The sequence below is a fragment of the Prunus dulcis genome, chromosome 3 (assembly GCF_902201215.1).
Source record: "Prunus dulcis chromosome 3, ALMONDv2, whole genome shotgun sequence".
Taxonomy (NCBI): domain Eukaryota; kingdom Viridiplantae; phylum Streptophyta; class Magnoliopsida; order Rosales; family Rosaceae; genus Prunus; species Prunus dulcis.
In genome coordinates this window covers 17668946-17686465 of record NC_047652.1, presented here as the reverse complement: position 1 = coordinate 17686465, position 17520 = coordinate 17668946, and the positions used below count along the sequence as shown (strand labels likewise).

Sequence of the window (17520 nt, the reverse complement as noted above, 5' to 3'; positions counted from 1 at the left end):
AAAATACTTGGACTCGTTTGTAGTTTCAAGTCTTGTACATAACGTGTGGACTGTAGGTATGGGGCCAACCCAAATATGAACTCGTTGTCAATTGACCGATCTGTGTCGTTTACCTCAGGCAGTTTGTCGTGTTCTTTACTTTACAAGTAATTTGACATGTAAAAATGCGTACACTTTTCCCTTTCATATTGAACAGTCTATTTTGAATAATTAAATAAAAAGGACCACAACTTTTCTGAAAGGCCAAGAGGTGTCACAAAGTTATTAAAACGACAATATTGTTTAGTGAAATTACACAAAACGACAAAGCAAATTACATCACATGTCGTTTTAAATTTAATAAAATTCGGAATTATCTTCTCTTGTTCATGTAGATCTCAGAGCACAATTAAAAAAAAGTACCTTTAATCCCTAATTTGATTGAAGAGCCCTCCTCAATTGTATTTTCTTTTCTGTCTCCACTATTTCTTTTTCTTCTTATCTCTGAACTCTATGATGCATCTCCATCTTCACTTGATTTCAAGGTATGCACTGTCCTGAAAATAAATTTTGGCTCTTACAAAAGTTGACGAGATTTACACTTAAGTATTTCTAACTTTAACGAGATAAAACGACAAGTTTATTTAAAAATCATATACATCAAGCCTCGAAATCGACCACAAGTAAGCACTTTATTAAACTTAAGTTTGAATTACACTCTCCTCTTAACAAACACAAAAGAAAATAAAGAAGACAAGTTTATTTAAAAATCATATACATCAAGCCCCGAAATCGACCATATATGCACTTTATTAAACTTATCCTCATGATTAAATGGAAAAAAAAGATTCCTCCATGTGAGTTATTCATAAATTTAATACGACTAATTTATTCAAGATGAACCTGCTTGTGGATTAATATTAGAAGTTTATGTAGAAAAGTAAGCATATGGACGTAATGCAAACTAAAAACAAGTTCTAACAGCGTCACACTGTTTGTTATATTATTATGATTACGATGGCTCAATATGACTTGATGATGCATCTATGGAGTTCCTATACTTTCTCTCTCTTTGTTTATTCAAAAAATTTAACGTACTTTAATTGATCGAGTAAGCAAATTTGTGTATAAGCAACTAATGACATTTTTTTTTGGGTTAGTTGCTTGGAATGATGAATTTGAATTGGGAATGAAGTTATAAATATGAGAGATAAAAAATGAATATGAGATCAACAGCTTCTCTTTTTTTTTTTTTTTTTTTTGTTGAGAAATTCTGGAATTTCATTCATAATTTAGCTAAAAAAGCCACTAGCCACAAAGGCCTATTACAATAACGGAGTGATCTAACATCAAAATTAAGACAATCTGATGCGCCTCTACTAACAATCACGCAAGAATTGAAGAAACTCTGGCATAGACATCCCAACTAAAATTGCAAACGAAGATCAACTACTTCTCCTTAATCAATTTAATTTATGAATTTTCAATTATATTACAGATTTTAATGTGAAACTCAATAATTTTTATTTATTTTTATATTCTGTAAAATTCTATAACTTCATAATGGGTAAAAGTAGCAAGCATTCAACCTCTTCAACATAAAATTAAAGTAGTAATTCCACATGAAAGTCACATTAAATGATTATCTACTACGATTCTTTTAATCTTTTTTTTTTTTCGGTAACATGACAGTAAATTTAAGAAAGTTACTGCACCAAGATAATCTTGTTCGTGGAAAATAGCATAATTTCACACCTAACATGAATCATGCGATCGAAAATGGAATTTGAAGAGAAAAAAGAAAGAAAGAGCTTGGCAAGAAAGAGTTACCGCAAAAGTAACAGCGCTTTTGTACTTTCTTCTTCTTCTTCTTTCTAGACTGAGTCAAGAGAATGCCACGCGGTTCAGAGTTTGAGTGCTTGACAGAAATAAAACCCACTGTTCATTGGATTCAACCCTCAAGTCATAAAGCCCTGCTTAAGTCTTAATAATGAAAGGTTTACCTGTGGAAATAAATTCTTCTTTTTTGAGACTAATCGCCATTGGAGAAAGATTTCTTTTCCATGCAACTTTTTGGGACCCGACAATCACCTTTGTAGAAAGAAAGGTAAAAGGCACATATTTTTATTTATTTATTATTTAGATAAATACCACGAAGTGCCTTCACATTTGAAAGGTCGGATTAATTTCAGTTCAAAGTTCAACTTGCTTCTGGTGACAAAGCACACATAATCTTTATAATAATAAAACACTATTATTATAACCGCATTAAAATTTTTTTTAAAAAACAATATTATTGTAATGAATTATATATCATTAATCAACGTAATTTTTTTTTATTATTTAAAATCTTGGATGATGTTGTGCTTCAAGTAAAGTTGATATCAAGTGATGTAGTTAAAGTCATGATTGGATGACAATACACATTGATGGACATATGATCGATTAAAGCAAAGCAGTAGGACAAGTGGAGCCTTTTTTGTGTGCATCAAAATTTGATTTTGTCCATTCGTTTTACGAAGCGGAGCTACTCACAGACTTGAAAATATCCCTTCCTCAAAAAATGCTAAACAAATTTACGCATGCAACACCAAATTTATTTATTTATTTTTCATTTATGAAAAGTCATTTGTGTTTCACTTTAGGATGTATGCAGTACCAAATTATGAGCTCCCAAAAAGGTGTGGAGCATGCATGTACTAGGATAAAAGTTGTTGCCAATTTTGTGCAACATACATAATCTCATTTTCTCTTTGTAATTTTATTTCCTATTCTTACATAAAACCAAAAATAGACAAGGAAAATAAAATGAAATTTCCTTGGTTCTTTCACAGCATTATCAAACATGAAATTTGAATCTTCACTTTCCATCTCCTTAGAAAAAGACACGAAAATTGATGCAGCGCTTAATAGTAAGAATGATGAAGAATACAAAAGAAAACTATAAACCTTCAATCCTTGTTGAAATTGGTACTTAGGTGATGAGGGGTAAATTTAAATGATATTCAAACAAGAACCACAACAAACTTCACACACTCTAATCCTTGACCAAATACTCTTATGACTAGTCAACTATCAAGTATGAATTACACCAAATAATAACATACAAAAAGCATACCAAGATGTACCTGCAAACTTAGAGAATTACTAGTGACAACCTAGGTACTCAGAAGGACCCGTCAATCTAGGTATCCCCTGTGCTAGCAACAACTATGGTGAAAGTGTGTGAAGACAGCATAATCAAGTAAACACCAAACAACATAAAATGATGACTAGTCAACTGCAAGAACACAAACCAAGAAAATTATAGAGATGGAAAACAGAAATTGTTCACCCAAAACCCACCATTGGGAAAAACTAGAGGTCATCAACTGACCAGGAAATCCACTAACCAAAAAAGATTCTTACAAAGAAACACTGGCAAACTCAAGAAATTCCTAGTCTATTTAGGAAGATGAGTTTTACCTCATTTGTGCAATCTTCTTCTCCAGCTTAGCAAAACCAGCAACTTAGGTATTCATGGCAATGGCAGCTCCTTCTTTAGCTCTTTCATCCCATGGCACCAGCTGGCTAGCTCCAACTCAAATAAGAACGAAATTTGGATTCAAAGGGAGAATGACCAATTTCTTCAAGAAACCATACTCGGGAAGAAATCAATCTTGAATCTGACCTAGATATATATGAGAGAAGGTTTGATCTAGCAAGATGAGGTTTTCATATTTCAAATGCAGTTTTTCAAAAAGAACCATTTGGAAAAACTCATAGATGAAAAATATGAATGTTACACTTGAGGAAAAAGAGAAATTTTCCAAAACTTGCCTACAAAAGTGACGGCTGCCAAATGAGGAATGAAACTATTTTTACACCAAAATTCCTAGGTTAGAATTGTACAAGGCAGCAGAGAATTTTGTAGAATAGGACAAAAATAAATGGGTAAGGTCCAGTTGGAAACAATGAGCTGGAAATCCTAACACTACAAAAGATGACTAGTCATACGAAAGAAAGTTGACTAGTCATAATTTTCAAGAATTTAGTTAATGCAATGCAAAACTTACCTTTGTCAAACACATTTGTTGTCCATCATAAGCAGCTAGATAAGAACACCTAGAGATGGAATTCTTAATCTAAACTAGAGCTTGAGAAAATAAATTGATTGTCCTAGTACAAAATTGTCAAGGAAAGCCAAAAAAAAATTACAAAATTCATACACTTACACTTGTTGATTCTCTAGATGAGAATAACCAAGAACAAAGGGGTTCTATGCCTTGTTGATTCCAAAGGAATACCAAGTTAATAGGAAAATAGAGAGAATTCTCTAAGTTTAATATTCAACCTCAAAAACTGTCTTACAATTAACTATAGAATAGCTTTTATACTTAGGGAAAACAAACCAAACTCCAAACCCTAGTTGAAAGAAGAAAACAAACTTACTTCCTAAACCAAACTCCCAATTCTAATTGAAATAGGAAAACAAACTTACTTCCTAAACCAAACTTCCAATACTAATTAAAATTGGAAAACAAAAATATTTGCCTAAAACAGATTTCTAGAATATTAATTACGCATCTTGAGCCTGTCAAACTGAAACAGGAAATTATGATGATGCTTGCTGCATCATTCTCCGCAGGTTAAGAAGAATTCATCCCTGAATTCAAATTGTCCTCGTCAGAGATATCACCATTTTAAGGAAAGAGATGTTTGACATTGAACACATCGGCAGTATGTAGATGACTAGAAAGCTTGAGGCGGTAAGCATTTGGATTAATCTTAGCAACATTCTCCACTGGACCAATCTTTCTTGCAGCCAACTTGTTGTATTCCCCAGCCGAAAAATGATCTTTAGTCAGGATAGCCCAAACCAAGTCACTTACCTCAAATTCGACATGTTGGCACTTCACATCAGCCAAGTCACCTACCGAATTTTTTTTTGGGTTAGTTGCTTGGAATGGATGAATTTGAATTGGGAATGAAATTACAAATATGAGAGATAAAAAAAATGAATATGAGATCAACTGCTTCTCTTTTTTTTTTTTTTTGGAGAGGTAAAAGTAGCAAGCATTCAACCACTTCTACATAAAATTAAAGTAGTAATTCCACATGAACAGTCACATTAAATGATAATCTAAGAAAAAGACACACCAAGATAATTTAAGAAAGTTACTGCACCAAGATAATCTTGTTCGTGGAAAATAGCATAATTTCACACCTAACATGAATCATGTGATCGAAAATGGAAGTTGAAGAGAAAAAAGAAAGAAAGAGCTTGGAAAGAAAGAGTTGCCGCATTATCAAACATGAGATATGAATCTTCATTTTCCATCTCCTTAGAAAAAGACACGAAAATTGATTTTCATGAATTTCTTTTAACGAACCAGACACAACCGTAGTAAAAACACTCACCATAGGAGGAAGCAACACGAACAACATAGTTGAAGAGAAAATCACACAAATTGAAGAATATGGTAGTAGGTCTACCTAGCTTTATGCATTCCAATTAGAGATATTTAGTCATATGCCCATTTTTAGCACTTAAACTATAAATAAACCCTACACTATTTAATTTCTATAAACAAACCCAAAAAATGATAACTGGCCCTATTAAATTTAATTTTGATTATTAAATTACTTTGATGCCCTATTGAGTGTTTTGAGTTGAGTTTGTTTTAAGAAATCAATGACAATTTTGTAATTAAAAGAAGTTAAAAGCCTTTTTGTTATGTTATAAATGAATTTTGGGTGTGTTTCTAAAGCCCATTTCATATAAGATTTTATATATATATATAATTTAAGCTCTTATATTGGGTATGATAGTGAATCTCACTACTATTAATTACAAAATAAAGCAACTGGGATCTTGGTATGGTGGACAAGGAGCGCAAATGTATTGAGGAGGAGGACAGCCCATGAGATACTGGATTGTTGCCTCTGGCTCTTTGTTCTTCTCTTTCTCCTTGTTTTCCTCAATTTTCTTTTCCTCCACAGGGTTCACACTGACCACCTCAGCATACTTAAAGCTTTTTCTGAGCTAAGTTGTGAGCAGAACAACATCAATCCCTTCCCCTGTCACCTCTATTAGGTCCTTGTCCTGCTGCAAACTTGCTGAGTTCATCCCTGTATATAATATATACATATCCATCAGCACAAAACAGATGGGATTAATAATTAATCTTTAATTAGTATTGGAGATATATTTAATTATGGGGTTTGTTTGAGTTAATTTCTGGCATTTGATTCAAAACATGTGGAGTCTTCTTGGTTAATTACCATCAACCCCAACTGCAGCCTTCATAGCTTTGGCTCTGGATTTCTCATCGTGCACAGACAACTTGATCACCACCTTTGACTGCAAAACCAAAACAACTTTTAATTAGCATAAAACCCTGGTTTTGAATTGCTTCCTCTGTTCTGTTTCCCACAATGCATACATTCTTTGCATGGACCTCAGTATCACACATACCTGCATGAGCCCTGGTCCTTAGTTAATGATGAATATGATGATGAGCCAAAGGCCTTTCAACCTACTGGCTTTTTTGGCCGAGAGAGAGAGAGAGAGAGAGAGAGGAAAAAGATGTTATGCTGTTGAAAATTGGTGCTCTGTGTGAAGGGATTTGGTATTTATAGGCAGGCCTCTGGGAGTCTTTGGTTATCCAAGTGCTTTGCTGATTGAGAAATGAGAAGATCTTATTTTCTCTTTGTAGTAGCCATTCTATTTTTGCATTTACATTTATTTATTCACAACAATAAGTTAATAGCCCTTTTATATATTTGCTATTATATGGAGTTTTAAACTTAAATGGAATTCAAGTTATTAAGGATGTTTCTGTGAAGGCAGAGACAGTCACCCAATGAAGGACTTGACTTGTATAGAATACCACTTATGAATTGTTAGACACAGTTATCACTTCCTTTTCTAGTTTTTTTTAAACATGAAAGTATGCTACACATCATTTTTCACTCACTCAGCATGGTTATCTCATGTCTGCCAAGAAAAAAACATGGTTGTCTCTCCTGCTCATGAACTGAGATAGGTTAATCAGTTTTTCTTGCACAACAAACAATTGTCATTAAAACTGTTTAGCTTGAATAGAATACCACATATGTTAAGTAACGAGCTCATGTAACTCCTCCCTCTTTAGCTTTCACATCGCGAATTCATATGATGATGATAAAGAAAGGAATTACACAAACCCGTTTCATGTAAGTTTTTCTCAATAACGATGGTACATGTATATATATATATATATATATATATATAACACTATTTGTGGTTCTAGGTAGGTAGAATGGGGCAATCATAAGAGGCTACCATGTTGTGGTATTCTTTGAGAATGAATACAAAATTGGAAAATTGAAGATTATATGATTAAGTCAAAAGTCCTAGCACAACATGTATTTTCTCATCACTCGTGAAGATCCCCGTATCTTGGTGGAAGAAGTTTCTATATCCTAAAAGTCTCTCTCATTTGTGCAATTCAAAACCGACCAATGTTTAGACTTGTGACTTTTGTTAGTTCCTGATTGTGATGGACCCAGAAAATGCAACCACTAATAGCTAGTAGCTAGTACTGAAAATGAATGAAAACCAACTCAATACAAAAAATTGTTCATATTTTTCTTTTCTATCGGTAGTTAGTACCATATTTCTTAATCAATTGACCAAAAAAAATATTCGTAATCACATGTGAAACATCATTTATGATTGAGATTAGAATAGGATTAGTAAATATAACTCGTTTATAAGTTAATATAATCTCTGTGTCTACATCACTCATCATCCTCTGATGTAACATGTAATGTGACTTCTATATCTACATCATTCATCACATGAATGCTATAGACATCGTGTGTCATGAACATTTCTTTAGTTGGACGACAGCCTTTCCGAAAGCCAAGGGGTGCCATAAAGTTAGACTTATTAAAGGTCTCAATGGAACTTATGTAATCAAGTCAACTTATGGTAATGCATCTACGGAGTTCCGTACACTTTTTATTCTTGTATTTCTTTTGTATTAAAAAAATTGAACCTTATTAATTGATTGAGTAAAATAATTTGTTTATAAGCAACTAATGACACAATTACTTGCTTAGACTCGCACGTGTCAGAAGCCGTATAGCTGCACGGTTATATTATTTTTAATTAAAAAAAGACCGAAGTATAGCTGCGGGGCTATATAATTTTTAATAAATAAAAAATTATACGGGTATAGCCGTGCTGCTATACGTTTCTTTTATATAAAAAAGACGCGAGTATAGCTGCGCGGTTATACTATTTATAAATAAAATAAAATAAAGTCCCTCCTAGCTTTTGCAGTATAGCGGCCCGGCTATACGATTTTTTAATTTAAAAAAACCAAAGTACAGCCGCGTGGCTATATTATTTTTGAATTAAAAAAACACCAAAGTACAACTGAAAAATTCGACCACTATATAATTTTTTTTTTAATTCAATGAAAATTATGTATATAATACATGAATTTTTTTGTGTATTATTGAAAATTTTGTAAAAAACACATGTACGTATAGGTACAATACGAGTATTGTATGTTTGTTTTTTAAAAGACGTGTATTTTACCGAGTTTTTAAGACATGTATAGAAAACATATGTATTATTAAAAAATACATATGTACGTCGTGTAAAATACAAGTATTTAACGTGAAAATGCTAAATTCTTTATACGGGGTAATAACTCTGAAAAAGTAAAAATTCAAAAGTGGACAATAGAGACTCGGATAATGGCTTAATAGTAATGGATAATGCTCTAAACTACCCTTATTGATAAAAAAAAAAAATCGGAAAAGAAAATTTTAAAAATAAATAAAAGGATCCCAATATATATATATATATAAAGAGTATAGCTGCTCATCACACTATTCACTGGATTTAACCCTCAATTCATAAATAAAAACCAACTTTTTTTTCCGGATCTTTTTTATTGAGAGAGGCGATAACATACGAAACTCACATACACTATGTATATGCTAAGATTCGAACCCAGGACCTCTCTTTGGAGAATATTTTCACTAAACCACTATACTAGTGGGTTGTTTACAAAAATCCAACCTTTTCAAATCTTCATGAAAGGTTGACCAGTGGAAATACATTTGTCTTTTGACTCAGTTGTCCATTAACCTTTCTTTTCCATGCAATATGGGTCGACTTTTTGGACACAACAATAACCTTTGTGCAGCACATTATTATTATAATGTTCGGCCAATTATTTATTTGTTTTAACTATTATTAGAATGGGAAAACTGTTAAATGATACCCAAGTATTGGATGACTGAAGTCGATATCAGATGATGTAATTAATTAAAGCATAGAAATCATTTGAAAATCAACCATAAATGCGGACATTCAGTCTCCTAAGCCAGATTGAATGAATAATCATATGAAAAACATCAAATCTCTTGGGGGGACTGTTCACCACAAAATGCCTTTGCACTTGCTTAACTCTCTTCTGCATTCTTCTATATTGCTCTTCAGGGATCCCCATTAAGATTTCTTTCAGATGTGGAATTTCGCTTACCGAAACTTGAACAGAGAAGGACTCCCAATTGAGCACATCACTGAAAGGCAGAACATAGTGCTGTGATATCAAAACTGGAACACACTCTGCATATATTGCCTCTGCAATTCGTGGACTTGCAACTTCATGGCCACTTGGGCAAATGCAGTACTTGCTTTTCTTCAGCATGTCATGGTATGAAACCCCTTCGGGGAGTGTTTCATAGACCAGCAAATCTTTGTCCTTCTCTTTCCAATGTTGGAAAAGTAATGGCCTAATTCGACCATGCATGTGTCCTGCAAAGAACGCTAGGGTTGTACGTTCGGAGGGAGGCAAGCCACCAACTAGACCGGTTATGTCACCTGTTTCCAGGTTGATTTCAGGAAATGATGCATCTTTCTTAGGGTTGAAGTGCTCAGAAGTATTCGCATTGCATAGTACACGGATGGCAACAAAGTATAGTTGTTTAACATACCATGTTGCCCTTGGCCCCTATACAAAAGCAAATAAGCCTACTAATTACTCTATTGTGAATTTGAACCATTGATCATGTCGATTTTTGTTTCAATATGTGATCCGGATTAACAATCTAGCCAAATTTAAGTTAGAAGTACTAGTTAGTAAGAAATTTACCCAATCATGGCAAGAAAGCATGACATGATCAGCTCCAAGGCTTCTGTTCCAAAATGGATACTTATTCGATACGACACGAACATAATCAACCACGGTGCGCTCTAGAACAGCTTTGTCACGAATAATTGGATGAAACAGGTACTCAATGATCATCACAACACTGAATGGAAGAAAATAGACATGAGCCTTGTCAGGGTCCAGAGTCCGGAACTTGGTATCAGTTTCCATGAAGCTAAGGAAGAGCCCCTCCATAGAGTATATGTTCTTGCAAGGGCCATTGTGAAATATAGGTGGCTCTCCCTCTTCATAGACATATATCTTAAACAAGTTTTCCATTAAGAGGTGACTCCTACATAGTTGAAACAAATTAAGACAGAACTGAAGAGTAAGACAATTTAATTACTAGGATTTATTGAAAAATTCAAAGGTTCTTGTTGCGAGCATTGAGTACCGGTGAAATGCGTAAGCATTCCTGTATATATCGCCTTGTGGAACATAATCTGCGTCTTCAAGAGCTGAATGGTTGAATTTTGATGTTGCTTCCCTTATCAATGCTCTGGCAGTAGCTAGACCAGCTTCAAGTCTCTCCAGGTTTACATCTCCCTTCTGCTTATCTGTTTTCGAAAAAGAATTACCAATGTAGCTCCTTTCAAGATCAGGCAATGCCTTCTGCCTTCTTGCTGTATCCTACAAGATTAAATTGGTAAAACTTGGTTAAACAGGTTTGCAACATGATGAAATTCTGCAGAAAATAAAAACCAACTGATAAAATTACCAAACTTGAATAAGTAGAATACCATGTGTGATGAAATGTTGTTGAATGTCAATGCAGAATCAGATTTCCTATCTACACTGGTACTCAACCCTGGAAATGGAGACGGCGGAAAATCAAACCAAGATGTTCCTTTTGAACCCTTTATCAGAACCATATAAACCATAGCAATGGAAGCCATAGCAAACACAACTGCATTTGGATATCTTCTGTAAACCTGCTTCATCTCTCCCTCCTCCTCTCACTTTCTCTATCTCACACACACAAGCACACATTGTCTTTTAGAACATATAATGCTGTAAATACCTATGAAATACATGTATTGTTGTAAATTGTCAACAAGTTTTTTCCTCATCAATTTTTTCACTTAATATATAATTTGATCTCTCATGCATGTGGGGATCATTAATGGGTGATTTACCTAATTAATGGTATCTCAATTGAGAGGTAATATTAAATAAAAGAATAAAATATATCTAAATATTTAAGAAAAAATGTTGGGACTCTCACAACAGCAGCATCTGGTATCTTCTAACAACTGGTAACCGACATGGAATTTATGGAATGTACAAATCAAGAAAGCAAAACCTAGTAAGATTTAAAACATGATTTAGTCATCTGGTGTCATGTAACCATTGAAACTACGGTCTCAAAACCTTACTCTCTAGACGAGAGTTGTATTTGCTTTTACAGAAGTCATGATACAGCAGAACTCTATTAGCACAAGGAGATAAGTGTCACATAAATGGCTGAGGCTTATCAACCATTAAGTTTTTGTTATTTGCTATTGGTCCTGTTGATTCTTCAAACACAAGATAATCAGATTTTGAGATGCTCGAGACCACTGTCTTTTGCATCAACAACAAAGCATCTAATATAATATCACCTTTATGAAAACTAGACAACACAAACCACCGTCTACGCAAGGGCAACTCTTTAAAATTACATTTTCAAATAGTTTTAAGCACCAGAATCTATTAGAAACCCAGGCTTCACTACCGTCGGTGCTGGATCTCGCGCTAACCAATAGTTCACAGTCATCCACGTACATGTGGATCGGCGATGATATTTAGCAAAGTGCATTTAAATAACCAACTATAACATGAAAGGATACAATATATGCCTTTTTACTTCAAATGTTTATATGCTTCATGCATGCCTTTTACTCTAAATTCATACTATTTAAAGCATCTGATATATTATCACTTAGAGTGCTAGTTGTTTGGTTGCATTCATTGAGAGGAAACTTTTTGTTGCTCTGGATGCCTCCTCCTCTCTTGTTGTGGTAGCCAGGGTAGTTCGACTTTTCAAACCACACCTTCTCTTTCAGAACCAGGCCGGCCTTCTCTGCAAGCTCCTTCAACTTCCATAGATCGTAGGGGTAGTCATCCCTGTGTGAAACATGAACTTCCCCACCTTGGCTGAGCATCCCACGGGCACTTTTGAAGAATGCTTTCAACAAATCCCTGTGCATTCTAATTCAATAGAACTAGGGGTGGCAATTTCGGATACGACCCGATACACGAACTTCCCCACCTTGGCTGAGCATCCCACGGGCACTTTTGAAGAATGCTTTCAACAAATCCCTGTGCATTCTAATTCAATAGAACTAGGGGTGGCAATTTCAACCCGCACGACTCGGATTACGACCCGATACATTTCGGGTCAACTCTATTAAACGGGTCGTGTCAACCCGTGTACAACCCGCTAACCCACTAAAAAATAAAGACAAATGGAGATTTCAAAACACACACAAGGGGTTTCGAACTCCTACCATCTTCATTTCTCTCAAACACCTTATCCACTATGCTACAAACAATTTTGTGATTTTATAGTATACCTTTTGATATTTATAATGTTTCTTTTTCTTTTGTGTTTTCCTTTCTTTTCGGTCTCTCTTCTCCTCTTCTTTTTTTTTTTCTTTTTTTTTCGTTCTTTCTTCTTTCTTCTTTCTCCCTTTTTTTCTTCTTCTCTCTTTTCCTTTCCTCTTCTCTCCTTTTTTTTTTTCTTCTTTCTTTTCTTTCTCTTTAGTTTTCTCTCATCTTTCTTTTCTCTTTCTTTCTTTCCTTCAATCTCTCTCTCTCTCTCTCTCTCTCTCTCTCTCTCTCTATTTTTCTTTCTTTCTTTTCCTTCTCTCTTCTCTCATCTCTCTATCTTTTTTTTTTCTTTCTTTTCCTTATATTTTCTCTACTCTCTCTGTTTTTTTTAATTTAAATTTTTTCGGTTGTGGGTTTTGTAACATGCATGTTATTATTTATGAACCCGTTACACGACTCGAAACCCGCACGATAAAAGACGACCCGAACCCGACACGACACGTTTATTAAATGGGTTGGGTTCGGGTTGAGCATTCTTGACACGTTTATTATTCCGACACGACACGAACCCGACACGACACGACCCATTGCCAGCCCTAAATAGAACCCCCCAAAATTGATCACTAAAGAGCAGAGTAATTAAGTAACTAACCTCGTTTAGTGGCTCGGTCTGGATACTAATGTCCTAATCGCTATTTAGCAAACTTATAAATGTTGAGACAACATACCAACATATTGTATATTAGGAGTCCCATTTAGAGTGACGAAGCTCATAAGTACTAGCTTGGACTCAATTCCGATCCAGTACAAACCGAACCACCAAAACAAGATATCAATGTGTATAATACATATATAGCATATGAAAAATCAATAAAGAGCTTAAACCAAGCTGCCATTGGATTATACAAAATTGATTAACCATGCGATATATATGACAAGATAATTGGAAATGAAAGCTTCGGTTATATGAAAACAATTATGACAAATTTGATCAACTTGGTCACTTACTGTATGAGCTCATCATCTCTTTCGCATAGCCAAGAGTAATGGCCTGCATGAGGAAAGTTGAAGATGATAATATCAAACTTCATGCACATAAGGGTGGGATGCTGGTGCATTTCATACACATCAACTTCATATAACACCAAGCATCCTCTTCTCTCCAACTCTTCCAAATGTGCCTCACTGCTCCAATGTTCCGTAAATAGAGTATCTGAAATTCAAATTTTTTTTTTTTAATTTATTGATCAAATTAATTAGCTAAGGTGAAACAAAAAAAAGAAAATTTAAAACAAGGTATATTTGAAAAATGTACCTTCAGATTCAAGAGTGGTAGCCACCATGTTAGCGGCAGAGCAAAAAGCTTGAGCCAAACAAGCAGAAAATGAGAAGTCTCCCTCACCAACCAACAATATCTTTTGAGAGCTAGAGTAGTGTCCTATTTGTCTGTTTTTTTCACCCATTATTGATTTAAACTCAAGTTTCTGCAAATATTGTATTCGTTTGGAATGATTTATTTCACTTTATATAATAGCACTGAGAGAGCTAAACGGACTGTGCTTAAATGAAGGCTTTCAATACAGATGGTAGTTTCCAACAAAATTAATAAAGAGAGAAGAGGAAAAGTATCTTGTGATCAAGAGTAGTACAGGAGGAGGGAGACAAGAAGATGAAAAGTTTGAGAATATTTTTATTTGTTTGTGTGTTTTAATGAAAAACTAATGGAATTTTTTTTCAAAACTAGAGTGGCGACTGAGGTAAGGGGAGGTGGAGGGGTTGGGTATAGCCTATAGGTAAAATTTTAAAATTTTTACTTTTACTGATTTAATCTTATTTTTTAAGGTTTCTAAATTTTAAATAAGATGAATTGAAGGGCAAATGAAAATGTGAAGATTATGAAAGGAAAAAAATTTGACTCCTTAAAATCGAGGAGGAGCTCCTTCTTACAATCAATGTTGTTTTGACACTTACCTTTTTTATATATATATATATATTTTTTTGAAAACTCTGTCAATATTGCTTAGATTTGACAAGTGTCAAAACTCCATTGATTTTAAGGAAGAGCTTCTCCTCAGTTTTAAATAGAAAAGTCAATATCAAAATAAAACTCTATTGTAAATTCAAGGACATTTGTCATAACTAATACAATCAAGTAGCAATCTACAGCATTAACATCAAAATAGGTGTATTTTTACAGGCCCACAGCTTGCATGCCTCATATGGCTTACGATCAAATCTTTTACAAAGCCATACGCACAAAACCAAAAATATTCAAACTACCAAAAGTATTCAAAGCAAGCAAAAGAGAGATCTGATCGATGATATCCTCTCCATAGGCCTAATGCATCACCACCACCTTCTGCTTCAAAAGGATACTAGACTACCAAACACTTCACATAATCATATAAAGTCGTCGCTGCAAACAGACATTTCATCACAAGTATAGTCATCCTCATATTGTTGCAGAGCAAATTTGAAGGTGAAACAATTTCTGAGACGAAACGTTTTGTTGCTCTTGATGTCACCCCCTCTCTTGTTCTGGTAACCCGGGTAGTCCGATTTTTTGAACCACACTTTCTCCATCAAAACCAGGCCTGCTTCCTCTGCAAGTTCCTCCACATTCCATCTGTTATACGGGTAGTCATCTCTGGTTGCAACATGAACTTCCCCGCCTTCCCTCAGCATCCCACGGGCATTTTCGAAGAAGGCTTTCAACAAGTTCTTGTGCATTCTGCTTCCATTCAATTCAACGCCCAAATCAATTAGCCCCCAAGGTAGGGAAACTAAGTAACTAATTAAGAATACTATATGCTAGCAAAAGTAACTAATTATAGGCCTGCAGCTTCACCACTGCATTGAATAACATTGATTAGCCATGAAACACCTGATAAGACAATTGGGAAAATATAGCATCCTTGGATATGATACCAATCAAATAAAATTCTCCACCTCTTCTTCAATAAAATGTCGAATTCTTCACCAGTTCATACATTACAATGAATTCATCACTGGTTTTGTTGATAGATCTGAATGATGATGATGATTTTCCAAAAGAATATAGAAGAGGGACTTGTGTAGTAGAAAAATGTTGAGCATTTATAATCATTCATTATTGGAAAGGGTAATTAAGAAACTTAAGCTGCACAAATCTCATACAAATACAATCCAATCAAAACAAACTGTTAGGGTTGACACCTGTGTACAACAGACTACTAATTATTTGTTCTAGTTAATTAATTTAGGGTCACTTACTGAATGAGCTGCGGGTTTCTTTCACGTAGCCAGGGGAAATGGCCTGCATGAGGAAAGTTGAAGACGATGACATCAAATTTCCTCCATTGCAGAGCGGGATGGAGGTCCATCTCATACACATCAACATCATGCAACACCAAGCACCCTCTCTTCTTCAACTCACTCAAGTGTGACAAACAGCTCCAATGTTTGGCCCTTAAAGAACCTAAAAATTGAATCTTTCATCAAATTAATCACTGAAAAACAAAAAATAAAGAAACCCCAAAAATGGTTGCACCAAAAAACAGAGGTACCGCTGAAAATGAACAAAGATTTATTGGTCACATCTTAAAGAGTACCCATGAACATAAAAGTTGTGTTTTTGAAAAATGTACCTTGAGATTCGAGAGAAGTTGCCACCATGTTGCAAGCAGAGCCAAATGTTCGAGCTAAACAAGCAGAGAATGAAAAGTCTCCTTCACCAACCAGCAATATCTCTTGTGCGCTACTGTAGTGTTCAATCCATCTCTCCCTACCACTACCCATTTCTGATTCTGATGAAAGATCACTGCTCAAACGTGCTCACAAGAGAGGAGACCCCAAAGTACTCTCTCACAAGCAAAGGAAAAAAAGCTCGCACCTTTAAAGAACAGCAGCTATACATTTGAGAGGAGTCATTGTTGGGCTTTGGGTTTGTGGGTGTTTTGGGCCTCTTGAGCTGCAGATTGTTCTGGAAAAAGGTCAAATTATGTTATGGTCATTGTTGTGTGACTCGTTTTTCACTTTAGTCCTTATTTAAAGCTAGTAGTTTCTCTCGTTATAGTTTTGATCCATTTGTAAGAACAAATAATTTCACGACCACTCCAATGATGTCAAGTGGAAATGCAAATAAATATCAAACCCGTCCTAGATCACATTAGTTATGTTGATTAAATTCTCATTTAATTAGCTATCAATTTCCATAATCTCATCCATATACTTAAATAAAGGGCCCTTAATAATTCCAAAGATGGCTACAAGATAATTCCCCTATTTGTAGCCAAGGAATATACAAAAAAGGTAATCAATTCCAAAATCCTCCTGCAACTTTCATGAAAAACACATATCTCCTTGAGATATATTTTTTTTAACTTAAGTATTGAAGGGCCCTTGGCAAACACCAAACCATTGTTTATCCTATTGATTGTTACTATTTTGCAGGTCATTTTCAAAGAGTAATTAAAGTAGAGCGAACTTCTTCATTTAATTCATCCATAAGGAATTTTTTTTTTACTACACATTAACAATTAAGTTATAAAAGTTTAACATCATCAAAACGAGATAGAGGAGGGCAAGATAGTTGTAGCTCAAGTAATTAAGGCATTTATCTATGCACTTGATATTCTATGTTCGATTCTTCCCTCCCCAATATTGCATGTATCAAGAAAAAAAAAGACAAAAAAGAAAAAGAAAAAGAAAAAGGAAGTGTGCACGTATGTCGATATAATTGCAAATGTTTTGAAGAGATAACATGGTTCTCATATATGGTAGTTGCAAATATTGGTATGTAGAATTTCATCTACTAATTTTAGTAGAATTTTGC

The 17520-nt window shown here is 34.5% G+C and overlaps 2 protein-coding genes across 2 annotated transcripts; both read right to left on the bottom strand.

The window, feature by feature from the left end:
* Positions 1–9314: 9314 nt before the first annotated feature.
* On the bottom strand, positions 9315–11472 carry LOC117621901 (probable glycosyltransferase At3g07620). The gene is made up of 4 exons (XM_034352431.1): positions 10916–11472; positions 10570–10805; positions 10119–10467; positions 9315–9977 (listed from the first exon to the last, which is right to left on the bottom strand). The coding sequence occupies exons 1-4, from the start codon at positions 11114–11116 to the stop codon at positions 9315–9317; spliced, it is 1449 nt and encodes a 482-aa protein (XP_034208322.1). The 5' UTR covers positions 11117–11472.
* A 3370-nt stretch (positions 11473–14842) lies between these two features.
* Positions 14843–16551, bottom strand: LOC117620768 (uncharacterized protein At4g26485-like). The gene is made up of 3 exons (XM_034350968.1): positions 16334–16551; positions 15960–16164; positions 14843–15438 (listed from the first exon to the last, which is right to left on the bottom strand). Exons 1-3 carry the CDS (start codon positions 16482–16484, stop codon positions 15108–15110), a joined length of 687 nt encoding a protein of 228 aa, XP_034206859.1. The 5' UTR covers positions 16485–16551; the 3' UTR covers positions 14843–15107.
* Positions 16552–17520: the final 969 nt, after the last annotated feature.

Coding starts and splice junctions, on each gene's coding strand:
- LOC117620768 (XM_034350968.1), bottom strand. CDS start 16,484: ATGGGTAGTGGTAGGGAGAGATGGATTGAACACTACAGTAGCGCACAA. Junction 16,165..16,333: donor AACTTCTCTCGAATCTCAAG/GTACATTTTTCA, acceptor TTCAATTTTTAG/GTTCTTTAAGGGCCAAACAT. Junction 15,439..15,959: donor AGAAACCCGCAGCTCATTCA/GTAAGTGACCCT, acceptor GAATGGAAGCAG/AATGCACAAGAACTTGTTGA.
- LOC117621901 (XM_034352431.1), bottom strand. CDS start 11,116: ATGAAGCAGGTTTACAGAAGATATCCAAATGCAGTTGTGTTTGCTATG. Junction 10,806..10,915: donor ACAACATTTCATCACACATG/GTATTCTACTTA, acceptor TTAATCTTGTAG/GATACAGCAAGAAGGCAGAA. Junction 9,978..10,118: donor TGCTTTCTTGCCATGATTGG/GTAAATTTCTTA, acceptor GCTTTTGTATAG/GGGCCAAGGGCAACATGGTA.